This window comes from Microcaecilia unicolor, chromosome 7 (genome assembly GCF_901765095.1).
Source record: "Microcaecilia unicolor chromosome 7, aMicUni1.1, whole genome shotgun sequence".
NCBI lineage: Eukaryota > Metazoa > Chordata > Amphibia > Gymnophiona > Siphonopidae > Microcaecilia > Microcaecilia unicolor.
Window position 1 is genome coordinate 178,195,198 of NC_044037.1, and position 19,747 is coordinate 178,214,944.

The window sequence follows — 19,747 nt, forward strand, 5'->3', positions numbered from 1 at the left end:
GTGGGTCTAGTACAATTACAGTTCCCCTAATTCTATAAATTTGCATCCCCAAATTTATGTTTAGTGCACAAGTTTGTGTGCTCAGTTTATAGAATAAAGTCAGTTGTTCGTGCACAAGAATTAATTTTGTTACACCTCCTGTGATTTCAGAACATTGGTTGCTGGCATTAGAACATAGGGCCAGATTTTATATATGGCAGTGGCGTAGCTAGGGGGAGCCATAGGAGTCTTGCCTCCCCCCCCAAAAAAAAAATTGGCTCTGAGGCACCCAGTTTGGCTGGAGGGGGTCCCCAACCCCCGCCAGCTAAAGTGTTTGTCCTGCGCTGGTCTCGCATTGCCTGGCACCCTATCCTGTTTTTAGTCGCTGTGCACGCTCGTTTTATCCAATGAACACTTATGTTAATGTTTTTGTAGTGGAGAGCGCTATTGGTTTTTATTAAATGAAACCTAAAATCAGAAACTCTATTTATATCCGTTTTAAAGCCACATAGCGCAATCATTGAAGCAACAACCTTCAGTCAGGGGCCAGGTGCCAGTGCTTCTTCAATTCTGCAATCATGGGTTAGTCCAGTCACTAGGTGTCAGTATTGTGCAATAACTGAAAACTTATACCAACCCTCTTCCTCCTTCCTCCAGGTCTGATGTTAGGGGGGACGCAAACACAGAGGTTGCCCTGGGTCCCATCCTGCTACGGGGGCCCCTAAGCCTGCTTAAAGCTGAAGGAGATGCAACCTGTTGGTGGACTTTGGGGCTCCCTCCCAAGTTTCAGCATGTTTAACTCTGGCCCTGCCTCCCTCCTCCCCCCACCAAGAAAGGGGCTGTAAATGCCGCCTAGATATCCCCATCCTGGGGAGCAGAAAAAGAGCCCAGGAATGGAGCCTGTCTCTTCTGAATCACAATGTGCATCACTGTCACTGAGTCACCGGGTTGGCACCTAACTGTACTTTTAACAGGAAAAATTGACATAACATAAGTACTTAAGAGTAGCCATACTGGGTCAGACCAATAGTCCATCTATTCCAGTATTCTGTTTTCTAAACAGTGGCCAAGTACCTGGCAGAAACCCAAATCGTAACACTCCATACTACAATTCCCAGGGCAAGCAGTTGCTTCCCATGTCTGTCTCAATAGCAGACTACGGACTTTTCCTCCAGGAATTTGTCCAAATTTTTTAAAAACCCAGATACGCTAATCGCTCTTACCACCTCCTCCGGCAAAGAGTTCTAGAGCTTAACAATTCGTTGAGTGAAAAAATATTGCCTCCTATTTGTTTTTAAAGTATTTCCATGTAACTTCCTTGAGTGTCCCCTAGTCTTTGTACTTTTGGAACGAGTAAAAAAATCGATTTACATCGACTCATTCTACACCACTCAGGATTTTGTGGACCTCAATTATATAAGCATGCTTAATATTGCTTAGGAATTTCTCTTTTGCCTTTGAACCTCTAGCCTCTTGTGATGTATTGCTTTTCCTGCATCATTCCCTCAAACACATTTAGGGTGTCTTTTGCAAAGCGGTGGTAAGCCCAACGTGGGCTTACCGCTCGCTAATCCAGAACTACCACCGGGCTACTGCAGCAGCCCGGCGGTAGTTCCTACCCCCAGCGTGCGCCACCTCCGGCACTAAAAAAATATTGATATTTTTGTAGCGCTGGTGTTTACCTGGAAGTAATCGGGCAGTGCCGCATGCTGCCTGCTTAGCGTGGGAGAGTGCTCCTCCCTGAAATGGCCACTCTGGAAGTGGTTCACTTGCTGCACAGCCATTTCTTTTTAAAAAAAGACAGCCTTTTACCCGCTATGTTAAAGCAGAGACGTATCTGGACTTTGGCGGGAGGGGAGGCCAGAGCCAGTGAGGGGGCACATTTTAGCCCCCCCCCCCCCGGTGCCGCCAACCCCCCCCCCCCATTGCCGGACCCCCCTGCCGAGGACCCTCTCCACCCTCCCCGCCGCCATCCCTCCCCCACCGCCGTCGCCTACCTTTGCTGGCGGGGGACCCCAACCCCCACCAGCCAAGGTCTTTCCATTGCAAAGCTGGCGGGGGACCCCAACCCCCGCCAGCTGAGGTCCTCTTTTCCGTTGCAGCAAAGCTTTCTTCAGTTTCAAATTCTGAGTCTGACGTCCTGACATCAGACTCAGAACAGGAAGCTTTGCTGCAATGGAAGAGAGGACCTCGGGGAGGTCCCCCGCCAGCAAAGATAGGCGACGGCGGGTTGGCGGCGGAAGTGGGGGAGGAGAGGGTCGTCGGCAGGGGGGTCCAGGGCCAAATCTATGGGGGCCCAGGCCCCCGTGGCCCCACGCAGATACGCCCTTGGTTAAAAGGGGGCCTCAGCGTGCATCAAAAACACATGCTGACGCCAGCACAGGCCCCCTTTTACCGCAGCTTGCTAAAGGACCCCTTAATTAGTATAGTCTAAAGATTACTTAATGTTTATAATTTGAACAGGTGAGATTTATATTGGTGGTCAGGAACATTTTTACATGGAGACTCAAAGTGTACGGGTTGTTCCGAGAGGAGAAGATAACGAAATGGATGTCTATGCATCAACACAATATCCAACAAATATACAGGTAAAAAGTGATGGGAAGATGTACAAAACAATTATACATTCACTAGAGGCTGGAGATCATGCAACTTGTTTGTCCATATATTTTTTAAATTTCTACAAATAGTATCAGGCTGTTTCAATTGCTAAACAGACTGATACTATCTATTTAACAAGGGGCCAGGTTAGGGATGGGAAGAAAAATTATCGTATAGGGCCGGATTCTATATAAGATGCCTTAAAGTAGGTGCGTTGTAATAACATGCATAGTGCTATTCTATAAACCTTGTGTACAGTAAGACATGGTTTATAGAACAGCACATAGGCCGGGGAAATGCACGTACATTTAGGCACAGCCATTTACGCCACTGAAAACCTGGTGTAAATGCTCTCCATATTCTATAACAACGCGCGTAAATGTGATTGATGACCTGACATGAGTACATTCCTCCCATGGCTGCGCTCCCCTTTTCAGCTACGTAAATTCCAATTCTTGCCAATTAGTGATGATAATTGGTTGTTATCAGACAATTATCATGACTAACTGGCTCATTACTCAATTGAGTAGCAGTGTAAATTGGCCGTACACACAATTTAATGCGCGCTACTTGCTGTGTCTTATATAGAATCCAGGGGATAGCTGTGATATTCAGCCACTATGGACTAAATTCTATATATGACTGTAAAATTTGTTGCTGAAAAAAAATACGCCTAGGTGTATTTTATGAACCGCACTTAAAGTTAGCTGTGGTTTATAGAATACACCTGTAGGTCCATCTGCATGACTAAATCTAGTCATAGGAATTTACATCAAGTAAAACTTGGTGTAAATTCCTGTAACTAAGGTGCACAGCGAGTGTATTCTATAACAGCACTCATAATGGACTAGATTTTATTTATGGCACCTGAAAAATTGGTGCCAAAAATATATCTGCCTAGGTGTATTCTATAAATAGCGCCGAGATTGAAGCACAGTTTATAGAATATACCTAGCAGATTACGTCTGTGGCCATGCCAGCGCCTAACTCTAGGTGCATCCATTTATGCTAAGTAAAACTTGGTGTAAATACCGGCGCCTAAGTTAGGCGCAGAGCAGCTTAACTCTATAACCCTGTGTGTACATTTTCAGAAAGCCCATGATCCACCCATCCCATGCCCCGTGGCCATGCCCTCTTTTTGGCAGCATAATAAGAATTTGCGTGCATCGCTTTATAGAATAGTTAGCGAGTTGTGCATGTAAATTTTAATTAAAGCCAATTAGTGTCAATTATTTCTTGTTAACTGGCAATTATCGGCGCTGATTGTCTACTTAAGATAATTAAGCTGTGCACGCAATACAGAATATGACCCGAATTGTGTGTGCAACTCAAGTCGCAGTAGATAGAATCTGGGGGTATCTGGATAAAATATAGATTTAATTTAAACCTGCTAAATAATTGACTTAAACTAAATGGATGGTTCCGGCACAGTCACTACACTATCCATATATTCAGTTCTGTTACCTATACAGATAGCAGTGCTGAATGTTCTGATTAAGGTTCAATCTTGGAAAGTTGTAACCATGGTCTTACTGAGAAGCTCATCCTGCATAAAGTTTGAATTTCCAGTTGCTCTTGCCCCTCCCATGTCACACTCCAAAACGCCAGTACCAAAATGTCATTCATTTTCCTTTTCATTTACAATCCAAAGTAAAGCACACCTCCAGTTCCTCAAGCCCCACTCTTGTCCTAAGCTGTTATCAGACTACCATAAAGACTTTTCTTTATGTCTGTTAGTCAAAGAGGGAAACATTTCTACCTATAAATGTACTCACTCTGCTGCTCCCCAGTATCTCTCCACACTCGTCCTTCCCTACACCCCTTCCCGTGCATTCTGTTCCCTGGATAAATCCTTCTTATCTGTTCCCTTCTCCGCTACTGCCAACTCCAGACTTCGCTCCTTCTGTCTTGCTGCGCCCTATGCCTGGAATAGACTTCCTGAGCCCCTACGTCTTGCCCCATCCTTGACCATCTTTAAATCTAGATTGAAAGCCCACCTCTTTAACATTGCTTTTGACTCGTAACCACTTGTATCCACTCGCCTCCACCTACCCTCCTCTCCTCTTTCCTCTACACATTAATTGATTTGTTTGCTTTATTTTATGTCTACTAGATTGTAAGCTCTTTGAGCAGGGACTGTCTTTCTTCTATGTTTGTGCAGCGCTGTGTACGCTTTGTAGCGCTATAGAAATGCTAAATAGTAGTAGTAGTAGTAGTAGTAGTGTTAGTCAAAGAGGGAAACTGCTCTGGGATGTAGACACCAGGAAAGATATTTTATCCACCGTCTTGGAATGCCAAGTTTTACAGTCTGGAATCTACAGTATTTGATGCCCAAAATATATTTCATGGGCCAACTGGACCTAGTTCTAGTTATCTAGAACATAATTAAAACCTGCAAGGATAGAATTTACCAACAGTGTAGAGGAAATTTACTTGCTGAAATGGCTGAATTGGACATTGGCACTGGCTCACATGTCCCCCCTCTTCACGCCAGAGTGACACATCGTCTTTAAAGAGACTTAAATCAAACTTAAATCCGTTTTCTTTGCTGAAAAAATGTGAAATTTTGGAAAGAAAATAAAGACTGGTAAAGGAGAATTTGAGGGCAATTCTAACTGGAAGCTTTCATCTAGGTGCCCCGAGGTAGTGTGATAAGAGCCTATTCTCTAACAGAATTTAGGGGCCCTTTTACAAAGGCACGCTAAAAAATGGCCTGCGGTAGTGTAGACGTGTGTTTTTGGCACGTGCAGAATCATTTTTCAGCGCACCTGTAAAAAATGTCTTTTTTAAACTTTTGCCAAAAATGGACATGCGGCAAAATGAAAATTGCCATGCGTCCATTTTGGGTCTGATTCCTTACCGCCAGCCATTAACCTAGCGGTAAGGTCTCACATGGTAACCGGGCGGTAATGGTCTATGTATTTAAAATGCCGATTCCGCCCGATTAGTTCATGCCTATTTTTAACATGCACTAAAAACGCCAGCGCGCCTTAGTAAAAGACCCCCTAGGGGATTAAGGAGGGGTCATTCCTTAATCCCTCCAGTGGTCAACTGCTCAATTAGTAACATAGTAACATAGTAACATAGTAGATGATGGCAGAAAAAGACCCGCACGGTCCATCCAGTCTGCCCAACAAGATAAACTCATGTGTATACCTTACCTTGATTTGTACCAGTCTTTTTCAGGGCACAGACCGTATAAGTCTGGCCAGCACTATCCCCTCCTCCCAACCACCAGCCCCGCCTCCCATCACCGTCTCTGGCACAGACCGTATAAGTCTGCCCAGCACTATTCCCCGCCTCCCAACCACCAGTCCCGCCTCCCACCACCGGATCTGGCACAGACCGTATAAGTCTGCCCACCACTATCTTCGCCTCCCCACCACCAACCCCTCTTCCCCCCACCGGCTCCACCACCAATTTCGGCTAAGCTTCTGAGGATCCATTCCTTCTGCACAGGATTCCTTTATGTATATCCCACGCATGTTTGAATTCCGTTACCGTTTTTCTTCTCCACCACCTCCCGCTGGGAGAGCATTCCAAGCATCCACCACTCTCTCTGTGAAAAATACTTCCTGACATTTTTCTTGAGCCTGCCCCCCTTCAATCTCATTTCACGTCCTCTCGTTCTACCGCCTTCCCATCTCCAGAATTAGAGCAACTTTTCGGAACTTGAACGTGACTGAAACAGTTCTAGATAAAAACGCCCTTTTTTGTTAGACATGGACGTTTCTTCCCATTCAAAAATCCTTATTGGATGTCCTACTTTTGGGTCATCCCAAGTCCCGCCCTAAACATGCCCACAACACACCCCATGGTATCTGGATGAACTGCAGTGTGAAACATCCAAATTCTGATGTTCCAAAATCAGAATTTGGATGTTTTTAGCAGATGGACCATTTTTTTAAAATGCTTTGAAAATGATCACCATAGGTTCATATATTGTGTCTATTTTGTAAATGCACCATATGCACCTCTATGCCTTTAAAAAATAGCCTATGTGAAAGCTCCCGCACAGAGTCACACCTGCTCTGAAGCACATGGATCTTAGTGCATGTGTTTCCTGCTGGAACTAGGCACATATGTGCATATTTTATAACACCCACACATAAGTGAAGATCCTGCCCCCCTCTACACCCATGTGTGACCATCTCTGGGGATTTATGCACATATAAATATAGGAGCTCAGCACTTTAAAGTGCTGAGCTCCTACATTTATGTGCATAAATCCCCAGGCAACTAAAAAGCATGTAAAACCCTTTTCTATATGCTCAAGTCATTTATGAAATTACCCCCTAAGTTGTCACAGCCCATGATACAGTTTATATGTGTATTTTGGGGCAATTCTGGAACAGAATGCCTACAAAAAGGCATCTGGAGGGCATTTGGTGGGAGTCTTTCTACAAAGGAATGTAGGCATCTGGGTTTTGTTACAGAACAGTAACAAAACCGGGTATTAACCTGTCTAATATTTAGGCACTTGTACTTACACCAGCCATAGAGCTGGTGTAAGTGTGAGCACCTAAATTGCAGCAGGGATGCCCCGTCTATGTTCCACCCATGCACCGCCCCTATGTACATCCCTTTGTAAATATAAGAACATAAGCGTTGCCATACTGGGACAGACCAAAGGTCCATCAAGCCCAGTATCCTGTTTCCAACAGTGGCTAATCCAGGTCACAAGTACCTGGCAAAATCCCAGAAGAGTAAAATAGATTTTTTGCTGCTTATCCTGGAAATAAGCAGTAGATTTCCCAAATCCATCTTAATAATGGCTTATGGACTTTTCTTTTAGGAAGTTGCCTAACCCTTTTTTAAACCCTGCTAAGCTAACTGCTTTTACCACATTCTATGGCAATGAATTCCAGAGTTTAATTACATGTTCAGTGAAGAAATATTGTGTAATTAAGCAATTTATAGAATAGTGCTTAGGTGGAATATTGGCATGTATGCTAGTATGTGCACACATACGTATTTATATGCTACTTTTCTAAACATTTACACAGGTAATGAAATGTTACATGGTTTACTGAGAAGGTTTGCCTAGGGACCCTAATACCTGATGTATCTAAGCTGTTTGTGAAATACCTCCAGTCTGAGAACAAATCTACCAATGACCAATCTGTATTGAAATCAATAAAAAGTTAATTGCAAAAAAAAAATCAGTTCATACAAAACTTCAAAGTATAATGTAAGAACTGACTTTTACAGGAGATAGTGGCTGCAGTCCTTAATGTCCCATCCAACAGGATTTTTTGCCATGTCAAAAGAGTTGGTGGAGCTTTTGGTGGAAAGGTCTCAAAAACAGCTCAATTAGCTGCTATCGCAGCTGTGGCAGCAAACAAGTAAGTTAATATGTTTGTGTTATACTTGAAAAACAGAATAAAAATCAAGCATGCCATAGTCGAATCTCTTCTGCATAGTAATGTTTAGCCTTTGACTCCTTATCAGACAGGCTGCACGATTATTCCCTGGATAAACTAATTTGGACTAAAGATCACAGGAAGAGATACACCATTAGCCAATCATAAATTTATCTCATGCAGCTTATTTATTACAAATAGAAAAATAGACATCTAATTGCTGTTTTGCCAATTACAATTCATAAGTAGTACATGCCAAAGAGTCTTTCTTCCTGTGAGAGGAATTACCAGTCTGGAAGCAAAACACTTCTCAATGCTAGCAAAATTCCTGTTTCTGAAGTAATAAACCATTCCTTTTATACCTTATCTAACTATGTGTACATGACCATTCTCATGTCCTCTGCTGATGGCCTCCTTATCTAAAAACAACATCTGGCTTACTTGTTCCTGCAAACCCAGTTTTATGACCTCCAACCACAAATCTTTGCACAGAATAGTCCTAGGGTTTGTTTCATCTCCTTCTTCATCCCTCCCTGTTGCTTTGCTTGCAAGTAGAATGTTAGATAAGAACTTATTGCTGTCTGACCTTACCTTGCTGTTTTACAGAGTAGGGCAAACTCTGCACCACAGAAAGAAAGGCAGGCATCTTAGGAGTTACACAGTGATCCATCATCTTATGGACCACAGATTTATACATTAATCGAAGGTCTCTTTTACTAAGCTGCAGTAGAAAATGGCCTTAGCATGCCCTTACATGGATTTTTCCTGCACGCTAAGGCCATTTTTACCCCAGCAGTAAAATGTCCATTTTTTTGTATTAATGGCTGTGTGCTAATGTCACCCCAACACTAAAAAAATAATAACTATTTTTTAGCATGTGGGTAGCGCACGTACATGCAAAAACTACTGCAGGATGCCTGAGCTTGCCCTGTGGTATTGCATTTTGACCTACAGTAAGCCTAAGTTAGTACCTACCACAACTTAGTAAATGCACCCCTATATGAGCTGTCAAATCATACAGAAAGCTGTACAAAGAAACACTGAAATGTGGGATTAAATGAAACTGAGACCAGACTGAATGGATGGTTCTATCACTAGTATATCAGTTTTGGTGACAATGTTAGGAAAAAGTAGTTTATTGTATAATAATATTAGTTCAAAGGCAAAAAGAAGCGCAAAGAGCTTTCAAAGAATGGGACAAAGATCTTTATTGGCACTGGGTAGATCAATCACACAAAGACCCGACACGGGCTGTGTTTCTGCCTCTGGGGTCCTGTAGGAATATATTAGAAGGATAAACTCCTAATATATAATCAGAGGTACTTGGCTGACAGAACACCACTAAATAGCAATTATTCTGGACACGTTTCTAGGGGATGCGTATACCTCTTATTTGTCCTCAGACTCTTCTGACTAGCTGCACCAATGAAAGGAACAATGCCACAAATGGAATATATTATTATTTATTATAAATATAAAAAAATATATGTGGCAAATGCAAAGCAAGTTACAAAAATAAACTTGTATTACCAAAAATAGATTATCACCAAGCAAAATATATATAAAGAAATCTGATCAGCTAAATAACTGTATGAGAGGTTACAACAAATACATATTGTGCAAAATAGACACTTAGCAGCTAGTAATTCACTGACCACAAATCCAGAGATGAACCAGTCTTTTACAGATGAAAGCTTAGACTAACTAAACCCTGACTGTAGGTAGTAATCTTGTTCTCTCATCATGCAGTCCGTATTGCAGACTTTCAGTGAATGAAGAATCGGATTCCACCATTGAGACTCTAGCAGAATTTCCCTACGAGTCTTATCTCAGTCCAGGAATAAAGTTCAAGGTCTTGATTCTGTATACTGATTACGCAGTGTTGCTGCGGAACTGACCTTGTTAGCTTATTACAAGGAATTCAGTTCACTGGTGTTTAGAAAAATTAGTCTCTCTTTTTCCTCTCAGAGCCATCTATCTACTACAAGTCTTCTGTTCTTCTCCTTTCTCATCTTCCTCTTAAGTCCAACATTGGCATCTTTCTGGGTCAGATGATATCTATGGACCAATCACAAATGTTGTAATTCTATCCAGCAGAATTTATGGTCATGAAGAGAGGTCTTGTAATTAGCAAAGAAACTCTTATCAGATGAGCAAACCTCCCTCTTGATCTAATTAGTGTCAATAATCGCTTGATAAAAAGGCAATTATTGGTGCTAATTAGCTTGTTCAATTAAATTGCATGCGCAAATTGGGCACACATCCAAATTTGCACGTGTAATGTTTGGCGACTTTTATGGAATTAGGGTTTGGCGTGCATTATCCCAGTGCCTAACTATGGGCGTCATTTACTGAATCTACCCTTATATGTCCATATACCTATATAAAATTAACCCACTAAAAATAGCCACCCATATACAGCGCTGCGTATGCCTTGTAGCGCTATAGAAATGCTAAATAGTAGTAAATAGTAGTAGTAATTAGATCTGTGCTTCTGCTGTGCATCTGCTTCGCTAAGATTGCTCTTACCATTTGGCCATGCAAGGGGGAGCACTTACTGCCACCCATTGAGGTAGTGGTAAGGGCTCTCACATTAACCTAGCAGTAACTGGGTAGCATGTGGCGCTGCTCAATTACCACCAGGTTAGCGCTACACTACAAAATAGAGGCCTATTTTCCCCAGTGCAGGAAATGGTGCATGCTGGGGATGGAACTACTGCCGGCGCCCACGTTGGGCTGGTGGTAGCTTCAGATTAGCATGCGGTAAGCTTGCGTTGGGCTTTCCACTTTTTTGTAAAAGAGCCCCTGTATGTACATACATACACTCTGGGCAGTTTTATAGCAGCTGACTTCAGCACGTGAAACACTGTTCTATACACTCAGATCCCTTATAAAATTACCCCCAGATTGTTGCCCATAAATACAGCTAGCAGGCATCGCCACAAAGGCATCGTCCAGGTATTTCACCCCTGCTGTGTTCTGAGTTCTCCTTTCCTTACATGTTATAAATAACAGGAGCCAAACTGCAGTTGGTTCTTTAGTTGGCCATATGGCAGCAAATAGGGTTTCCAGGTAGCCCTGATGTGGAATATTTTTATTTAAAACTGAGACTGTTCTTCCATCAGGACTGGCTGTGCGGTTCGCTGTATTCTGGAACGAGGAGACGACATGCTCATTACTGGAGGCAGACATCCGTTCCTCAGCAAGTATAAGGTGAGTCTGGGAAGATAAAATGAGGAACATTTAAAACAAAACAGTGACAACTACATTGCTGTTTTTGTAGGACTATGAGAACAGCGCAGAAGTTCAGGCAACAAATGCCTCAGACTCACTGACAGCATATGTCCCCTAGTTCTATATATCAATTTACCTACACACGCTAAAATACAAAAATTGGTACACATCCTGTATAATAATTTGCACCATGAGCGTTCCATGAAGCTGCCTGGGATCGTGCCTCCATTCTGATTGGCTGTGCCTGGGACTGAAGCCTCGGATGACATAATTCAGAGAGTCCAAGCAACAGCAGTGCGGGCCCGGCCCCAGGCAGCTTCATCGAACGTTCATCTTGCACTCCCCAACGTTCCAATGTCTCTGGTGGCGTTCGTAACATTGGAACTTTGGAGGAGCAGTTTCAGCCCTTCGCCACCCCCCCCCCCCCCCCCGAGGTCACCATCCCTCACCCCTCCACCCTCCCCCCAGGGTGCCACCGCTCACCCCCTCCACCCCCCCCCCCCCGAGGTCGCCGCCGCTCCCTCCTCCGTCCGACGTCAGCTGCCATTTCCGACCACTGCTGCTTCTCCTGTTGAGCAGCAGCGGCCGCCACAAAAGCAAAAAAAGCAACTTAAACCTGAAAAAATGCTTTCAAAAAGGAAGCGGAGCACCGCAGGCAGCCATCAGGCATTGGCTGTCAGCTGTGCAGCCGCTCCTCCTCTCACCTCTCACGTCGCTGCACTCCTCCGGGGATCTACTCCAGGGGCAGTGACGTGAGAGGTGAGAGGAGGAGCAGATGCAGAGCTGACAGCCAATGGCTGCCTGCGGTGCCCCGCTAACTTTTTAAAAGCATTTCTGCAGGTTTAATTTTTTTTTTTGTTTGTTTTTGTACCGGCCGCTGCTGCTCCACAGGAGAAGCAGCAGTGGCCGGAAATGGCAGCTGAGCTGACGTCGGACGGAGGGGGGGAGCGGTGGCGACCTCGGGGGGAGGGGGGAGCAGTGGCTGCGGAGACCTCGGGAGGGAGGGGAGGAGCAGTGGCACCCTGGGGGGGGGGTAGAGGTGTGAGCGGCTGCGACCTCGGGGGGGGCGTGGTGGCGATGGTGGCAGGGGCGGGGCCTGAGACCACAGAGGGGGGAGGGGATCCTGAAGCCAGAGGGGAAGGGGCCCTGAGACCAGAGATGGAGGGGGGAGGGGGTCCTGAGACTAGAGGGGAGGGGGGTCCTGAGCAGTGTTGCCAGGTGGGCGGTTTTACCGCCCAATTGGGCGGTTTTCCGCGACCCGCCGCGGGTAATTTTTGCCCGCGGCGGGTTGCGGTTTTTTGGGCTGTTTTTTTGGGCTTCCGGGCGGTTTTTTGTGCGGCTTTTTCGGCCGCGGGGGGCGGGGTTAGTGACGTTTTTGGGCGGGGTTAGTGACGTAGGAGGTGGGGCCGATGACGTGGGAGGCGGGGCCGATGACGTGGGGGCGGGGCCGATGACGTGAGAGGCGGGGCCGGTGACGGCGGGGGCGGGGTTAATGACGGCGGGGGCGGGGGTGATGACGCGGGGGTGGGGGTGTCGGGGGCGGGGTTTGAGTTTGGGCGGGTTTTGGGCGGGTTTTGTGCTGGATTGGGTGGGAAAAAAATTTTCCACCTGGCAACACAGGTCCTGAGACCAGAGGGGAGGGGGTCCAGAGACCTGAGAGGAGGGGGGAGGGGACCAGAGAGAGAGGGGGAGGGGGTCCTGAGACCACAGAGAGGGAGGGGGGGAGGTATCTCTGTCACACACACACATGCACACTCTCTCTCTCTCTCACAGTCAGTGTCTCTCTCACTCTCATATACTGTCTACTACACACTCTATATCTCACACTGTATCACATTCACTCTCTATGTGTCACACAGTCAGTCTCAAACATTCTCTCGATCTCATACACTCTCGCTTTCACAGAGAGTCTGTGTATCACACACATACTCTCTCACATTCTATCTGTCTCACACACACACTCTCTCACACACACTGTATCTGTGTGAAACACACTCTCTTACACTCACTGTGGCTCACATACGCACTTGCACACACTCTCATTCTCACACACACACTCTCTCTCACAGACACACTCGTACCCACACTCACTCTCTCTCTGTCACACACATACACTCACACATTCACTCTCTCTCTCTCTCACACAGTCACTCTCACACACTCTCTCAAACATACACACTCAGAGGAAAACCTTGCTAGCGCCCATTTCATTTGTGTCAGAAACAGGCCTTTTTTACTAGTTAATCTATAATGCCTCTAATTATTTACCAACAATAACTGTATTGAGATTTTTCTATGAAACTCGCATATAAATATTCTGATAACGCAGCAGCGAAACATGGATCCGTACTGAGACCATGAACATCAGAATGAATGAAGGAGAAAATTTGTTACTCAATGGAAGTTTACTTGTACTTTTGACCTGTGAGGGGAAGATATTGGAGACTTGTGGGGGTCTTTTACTAAAGATTAGCTTGAATTATCTGCAGCAGGGCCCATTTTATTCCTATGGGCCCTGCTGCGGATAACTCAAGCTAATCTGTAGTAAAAGACCCCTTTGGATTCTTAGTGAGTGGATCATCTTACAGTGAGAAAAGCCTGATAATATTTTGGAAGAAGTCTTATATCAGCATGTCTTTTTGGTTCATGACATTTGATCCATTTGCTTGAATTCATGCATTGAGAGACACTTGAATAACATCACAAATTCTAATCAGTGCAGTGTAATGGTCTAATTTTTAGGGCTTATAATCAAAGAATCCAAATCCCTTTATGTGTTGAATGTTATTGGAAATATTACTGTGTATTCATAATCGGTATATGCGGTTCTTTTTTTGTAGAAAAAAAGGTGCTGGTACTCATTATGGGCGGGGTCACCACATATGGCTCCACCCCTATGATAGCCACACCCACATTAGCCACACTCCTTATACCAGCCATGGCGCATATAAACAGACATCATTGAAAATATTATACTAGTATAGGAGAAACAAATAACGTGATTTTTTTCATTATAAATCATTTCTGTAAGCTGTTACAGCTCCAGTATACCCAGTGCAAAATAAGACAGCAGATGTAAATTCTCAAATTAGACATAGTTCAAACACTAAAATGAAAATAAAATGATTTTTTCTACCTTTGTTGTCTGGTGACTTTGTTTTTCTATCCATATTGGTCCCAGTATCCGATTCTGCTGCTCTCTATCTGTTCCCTTAACTCAGTTTCCAGAGCTTCCTTTCCATTTATTTCTTTGCTTTCCTTCTTTCTTCTTCATTTCTTGCCATACATCCATAAGTAAAAGTTGGGTCCTCCTCCATGGAATTGACTGGTATAACGTGGATCCAGCTTTTGCCTATTTTCTCCATCCATGTGCAGTTTTTCTCCTCTCTTCCCTTTCCCTCATCTCCATCCATGTGCATCTTCTTCTTTTTTCTTTCCTTCCCTCCATCCATGTCCAGCACTTCTCCTCTCTCCTCCCCTCCATCCATGTCCAGCATTTCTCCTCTCTTCCCTCCCCTGTATCCATATAAAGCAATAATTCTCTCTCCCCTCTCCTCCATCCAAGTCCAGCATTTCTCCTCTCTCTCCGCCAACCCCTCCATCCATCCATGTCCAGCAATTCTCCTCTATCTCCTGCTCTCCTCTCCATCTTTCCAGCATTTCTCCTCTTCCCTGCCCTCCCATCCATGTGCATCTCCTTCCTCTCTTCCCTCCCCTCCATCAATGTCCAGCATGTCTCCTCTCTCCCCTTCCCTCCCCTCTCATCCATGTCCAGCGATTGTCCTCTCTCCCCTGCCCTCCCCTCCCCTCCATTTCCAGCAATTCTCTCTTCCCTCCCCTCCCATCCATGTCCAGCGATTCTCCTCTCTACCCTGCCCTCCCATCCATGTCCAGCAATTCTCTGTTCCCTGCACTCCCCTCCCATCCATGTCCAGCGATTCTCCTCTGTTCCCTGCCCGCCCCTCCCATCCATGTGCAGCAGTTCTCCTCTCCCCTGCCCTCCCCTCCCATCAATGTCCAGTGATTCTCCTCTCTCCCTTGCCCTCCCCTCTCCCATGTCCAGCGATTCTCCTCTCTCCCCTGCCATTCCCTCTCCTATGTCCAGTGATTCTGCTCTCTCCCTTGCCCTCCCCTCTCACATATATAGCGATTCTCCTCTCTCCCCTGCCCTCCCCTCTCCCATGTCTAGCAATTCTCCTCTCTCCCCTGCCCTCCCCTCTCCTATGTCCAGTGATTCTCCTCTCTTACCCTGCCCTCTCCTCTCCCATGTCCAGCGATTCTTCTCTCTCCCCTGCCCTCCCCTCTCCCATGTCCAGTGATTCTCCTCTCTCCCCTGCCCTTCCCTCTCCTATGTCCAGCGATTCTCCTCTCTCCCCTGCCCTTCCCTCTCCTATGTCCAGCAATTCTGCTTTCTCCCTTGCCCTTCACTCTCCCATATCCAGTGATTCTTCTCTCTCCCCTGCCATTCCCTCTCCTATGTCCAGCGATTCTGCTCTCTCCCTTGCCATTCCCTCTCCTATGTCCAGCAATTCTCCTCTCTCCCCTGCCCTTTCCTCTCCTATGTCCAGCGATTCTGCTTTCTCCCTTGCCCTTCCCTCTCTCCCCTGCCATTCCCTTTCCTATGTCCAGCGATTCTGCTCTCTCCCTTGCCATTCCCTCTCCTATGTCCAGCGATTCTGCTCTCTCCCTTGCCCTCCCCTCTCCCATGTCCAGTGATTCCCCTCTCTCCCCTGCCCTCCCCTCTCCCATGTCCAGCAATTCCCCTCTCTCCCATGTCCCACTTCCACTCCACTCTCTACCGAAGTCGCAGTGGTGAACTGGCGGGTGGCGCTAGTAAAAGCAGCAAGCAGGCAGGCTCGACTCTGTCCTTCGCTTCCCTGCCCTCTCAGCATCCCACCCACCCTTGCGGAAAGGAAATGACATCAGAGGAAGGCGGGATGCAGAGAGGGCAGGGAAGCGAAGGATGGAGTCGAGCCTCCCTGCTTGCTGCTTTTACTAGCACCACCCGCCAGTTCACCGCTGCGATTTTGGTAAATACTTAAAGGGGGCAGAAACATTGGGGAGCTGCCGGACCTCAAAAAAAGGTGCCGGTACGCTGTACCAGTGCGTACCGGCACAAAAAAAGCACTGAGTATATGAATATAGATGTGTGAAAGAGAGAAAATGGGGGATAATAGGATTTTAAGAAAAACAATATATTCGATACATGGATATTTCTAAGATTATGTCAATAAAGGATATTTATATGTGAGAAAAATCTCAATACAACTAATTTTATATATGGCGCTCAAAATGCACACACAAATTTGGGCACACACCCAATTTGCGCTTGCAATTTAATTGAACAGTGAGCCAATTAGCGCCAGTTACTGGATGCTAACAATCAATTATTGGTACTAACTGGCTCTAAATTTTAATTTACGCAAGGATCTTTGTAGTTGGTATTCTATAAAGATGCACACGTAAATTTTATGTGTGTATCCAAAAGGGAGTGTGGCCATGGAAAAAGCATGGGCGAATCAGGAGAATTCCTAGAATTTCTGCGCAGTGTTATAGAATAAGGCAGATCTGCACTTAATTTAGGCATGAGTATTTACACCAGGTTTCAACTGGTATAAATCCTCTTGCCTAAATGGAGCCCAAATTTGGGCGCCATTTATAGAATTTTCATCCATGGTGTCAGGAGAAAGCAGATCTGGTATTCTAGAAACTGCAAAAAAACAAAACAGCGAAGATGACTAAAAAATAAAAAGGACGACGCTTCAAATAAAAGTCCAGTTAAAAATGAAATCTAATAGTCGATTAACAAGATAAAATTTTACTATTAAGATGGTTGATAAGCACCAGCAGCAAGCCTCTAGAGAAGGTGGTATGGTTTAACAAGCTAGGAGAAGAGCTGGTTGGAGTAGATGGAGGTGGAAATTAACTAGAAGGAAAGGTAAGTGAAGGTTGAGACTAACTGAGAGGGGGGAAGGAGGAGATTGTCTGTTAAGTAAGAGGGTGTGTGGAAGACAGAAGCTGGAAAAAATAGCATTTTGGAAGGAGACTGTCCGGGGTGATGGTCTGGGGGAAGGGAAAAGAGAGTAGGGAAGAGGTGGGCTGAGAGAGAGACAGAGCATGTGTTTTGATGGGAAGATTGCTGAGAAAGATGAGAAGAGACTGTGGAGAGCAGACAATTTTAATTACACAAGTCAGAGTGCATTATCAGGGGTGAGACATCCCTGGGTTGGCCATACCACTGGATGGGTTCTTTTTAAGTGATCAGCACTACTTAGCTTAAGCGACCTTTAGGATAAACTTGTATTATTAATATTATTGAGCACAGTAAGAGGTACAGTTGCTAGAGGAAATGAGTCATCTTGTTTATTGCTCCGATCAAGCATCCTAAGCATGGTAGCAGGTTCTTTTCAGTGATGCAACCTTAAGGGCCCTTTCACCAAGCTGCGTAAGCTTCTACGCATGCCCAATGCTCGCCAAAATAGTTACCACATGGCTCTTGCGGTAATTTCATTTTTGGAGCGCATCTGAAAAATAATTTTTATTTTCAGACGCATGTATCAGACACGTGCCAAGGGGCATTTGATATGCGTAGGTCATTACTGCACGGTTACTGTGTGAGACTTTACCGCTAGGTCAATGGCTGGCGGTAAGGTGTCAGACCCAAAATGGATGCATGACAACTTTCATTTTGCCGCATGTCCATTTTCAGCAAAAATTTTAAAAAGGCATTTTTTACAGGTGCGCTGAAAAATGATTCTGCGTGTGCCCAAAACACGCGTCTACACTACCACAAGCCATTTTTCATCACGTCTTTGTAAAAGGGCCCCTTAGACAATACTTGCCACATCTTAATGATAGCCCACATTGATATCAAACTGGCTTTTATACAACCTATGTTATATGGGAGCAAAGTGAGTTCCAGAGATCCATCTAGTTGCGAGGAGATTTACCAGCTGGGCCCGGAAGCCTGCAGCATAGAGTAGTGTTTGATGTCATCATAAGGTGTCACCTTTTGGAGCACTTAAATCAGCCGTTTCTGCTGGTTAAGATCTTCCTTGCCCCCAATTGTGTGATTTTTTTCATCAAACAGTGGTAAAAATGACTGATATGGATTCTAAGATTCAAGATTTGAGTAAACATCAATGTCAATTTGCTCAGCAGGTTAAAATGATATATGGAGATAGTACATCAACAATTAGATATTTTGTATATACAGAGAAGATTGAATTCTTTTGAAAATTCATTGAGGGCAAAAAAATAGCAATTTCTGAATTTTCCCTATCATAGATTACTTGCTCCTGATTTTCTTTTGAGGAAGTATTTGAAGAAATTTCTAAAAATTGAGGAGGTAGATTCTATGAAGTTTCTCAGTTGTTATTATGTTCATTATCAGAGAGGTCAGAGCCAGCAGGAGGGAGAGCCAGATTTCTTGGATGTAACAGAACTTCTTGAACTACGTAAGATATCATTGATACTAGAGCTACCCTGGTAACTCTGGAATCTGAGTGGGAGAAAATGAGGATAATGAAACAATACTTTATCCATAAGGTTGAAAACTGCTATAGTCAGAATATCCTTATTTTCCCAGATGTCTCCAGTTCAGCACAAGTAATGAGGAAGCAGTTTCTTGGATATAAAACTTGAGTATTGGTCCTTAGAGCAACCTGTTTATTTATTTTGTGGATTTCCATGCCGTCATTTGATTATCTATGAAGAGAAAAAGTTTATATTCTTTGATCCACCTCAATCAGAAGGCTTTCTGTTGGATAAAGAAAAAGCGAAAAGTGGTGTTTAGGCCTTGTGATATTTGGATCTCTGTTTATTTATTATGATTTATTTACCGCCTTTTTGAAGGAATTCATTTATTTATTATTATTTCCTTATTGAATTCACTCTGTATCCCCATTAATATGAGCATTTTTTTTTCTTGTTGTACACATTGCATGGAATAAAACAAGAAAGAATAAAATAAATACAACCTATATTATATAAAAGCCAGTTTCCATATGTCAGCTGTGCTCCCAGACAAGGACTCTGACATCTTACAATTTTTTGCCAACCAACAAGCTTTTTAATGAGTTTCCAGACACTCAGCAACAATACTTGCCAGCCAGTGGCTCAGAGCTCCTGTTGGTTTTTTTTGAGTTGCTGAAAGAAGCCTCCCCCCCACACCCATACAAACACTCAAAAATATGAAACATCAGACTGAAGCAGGTATCGAAGCTGGGGGCTGTCAACCCATTCTGCTGAAAGAAGGGAATGAACTGCTGATGGGGGAAATTGAAATTAGGGCAGGGGGAGAAAATATTAAGACCAGGAAGGAACTGAGGCTGAATTAGGGATGACTGAGGCCGATAATTTTTCCTGTAAGAAAGGTGCACTAAGAGGGATGATTCAGTTTTTATGAAGAGACATTGAGTGTGTCAGGATCAGACTAGTACTTAGACAATCTCAACTTTTGGGTCCCTTTAGGGACAAGTAGAAGAGTACAAAATCCACAGAGTATATCAAAGGCAAGTTTAATGATGCTTTCTGAGTTTCATTTTCTTCTTTTAATTTTTTTAATCTCT

The 19,747-nt window shown here is 44.4% G+C and overlaps 1 protein-coding gene across 1 annotated transcript in view; it reads left to right on the forward strand.

Moving 5' to 3' along the window:
• Positions 1–19,747, forward strand: part of LOC115474517 (aldehyde oxidase 1-like) — a 221,257-nt gene that overhangs the window by 127,417 nt on the left and 74,093 nt on the right. Inside the window, exons 21-23 of the mRNA XM_030210007.1 lie at positions 2,443–2,567; positions 7,792–7,925; positions 11,069–11,156. Coding sequence (XP_030065867.1) covers positions 2,443–2,567; positions 7,792–7,925; positions 11,069–11,156 — 347 coding nt within the window. The remainder of the gene's footprint in view (positions 1–2,442; positions 2,568–7,791; positions 7,926–11,068; positions 11,157–19,747) is intronic.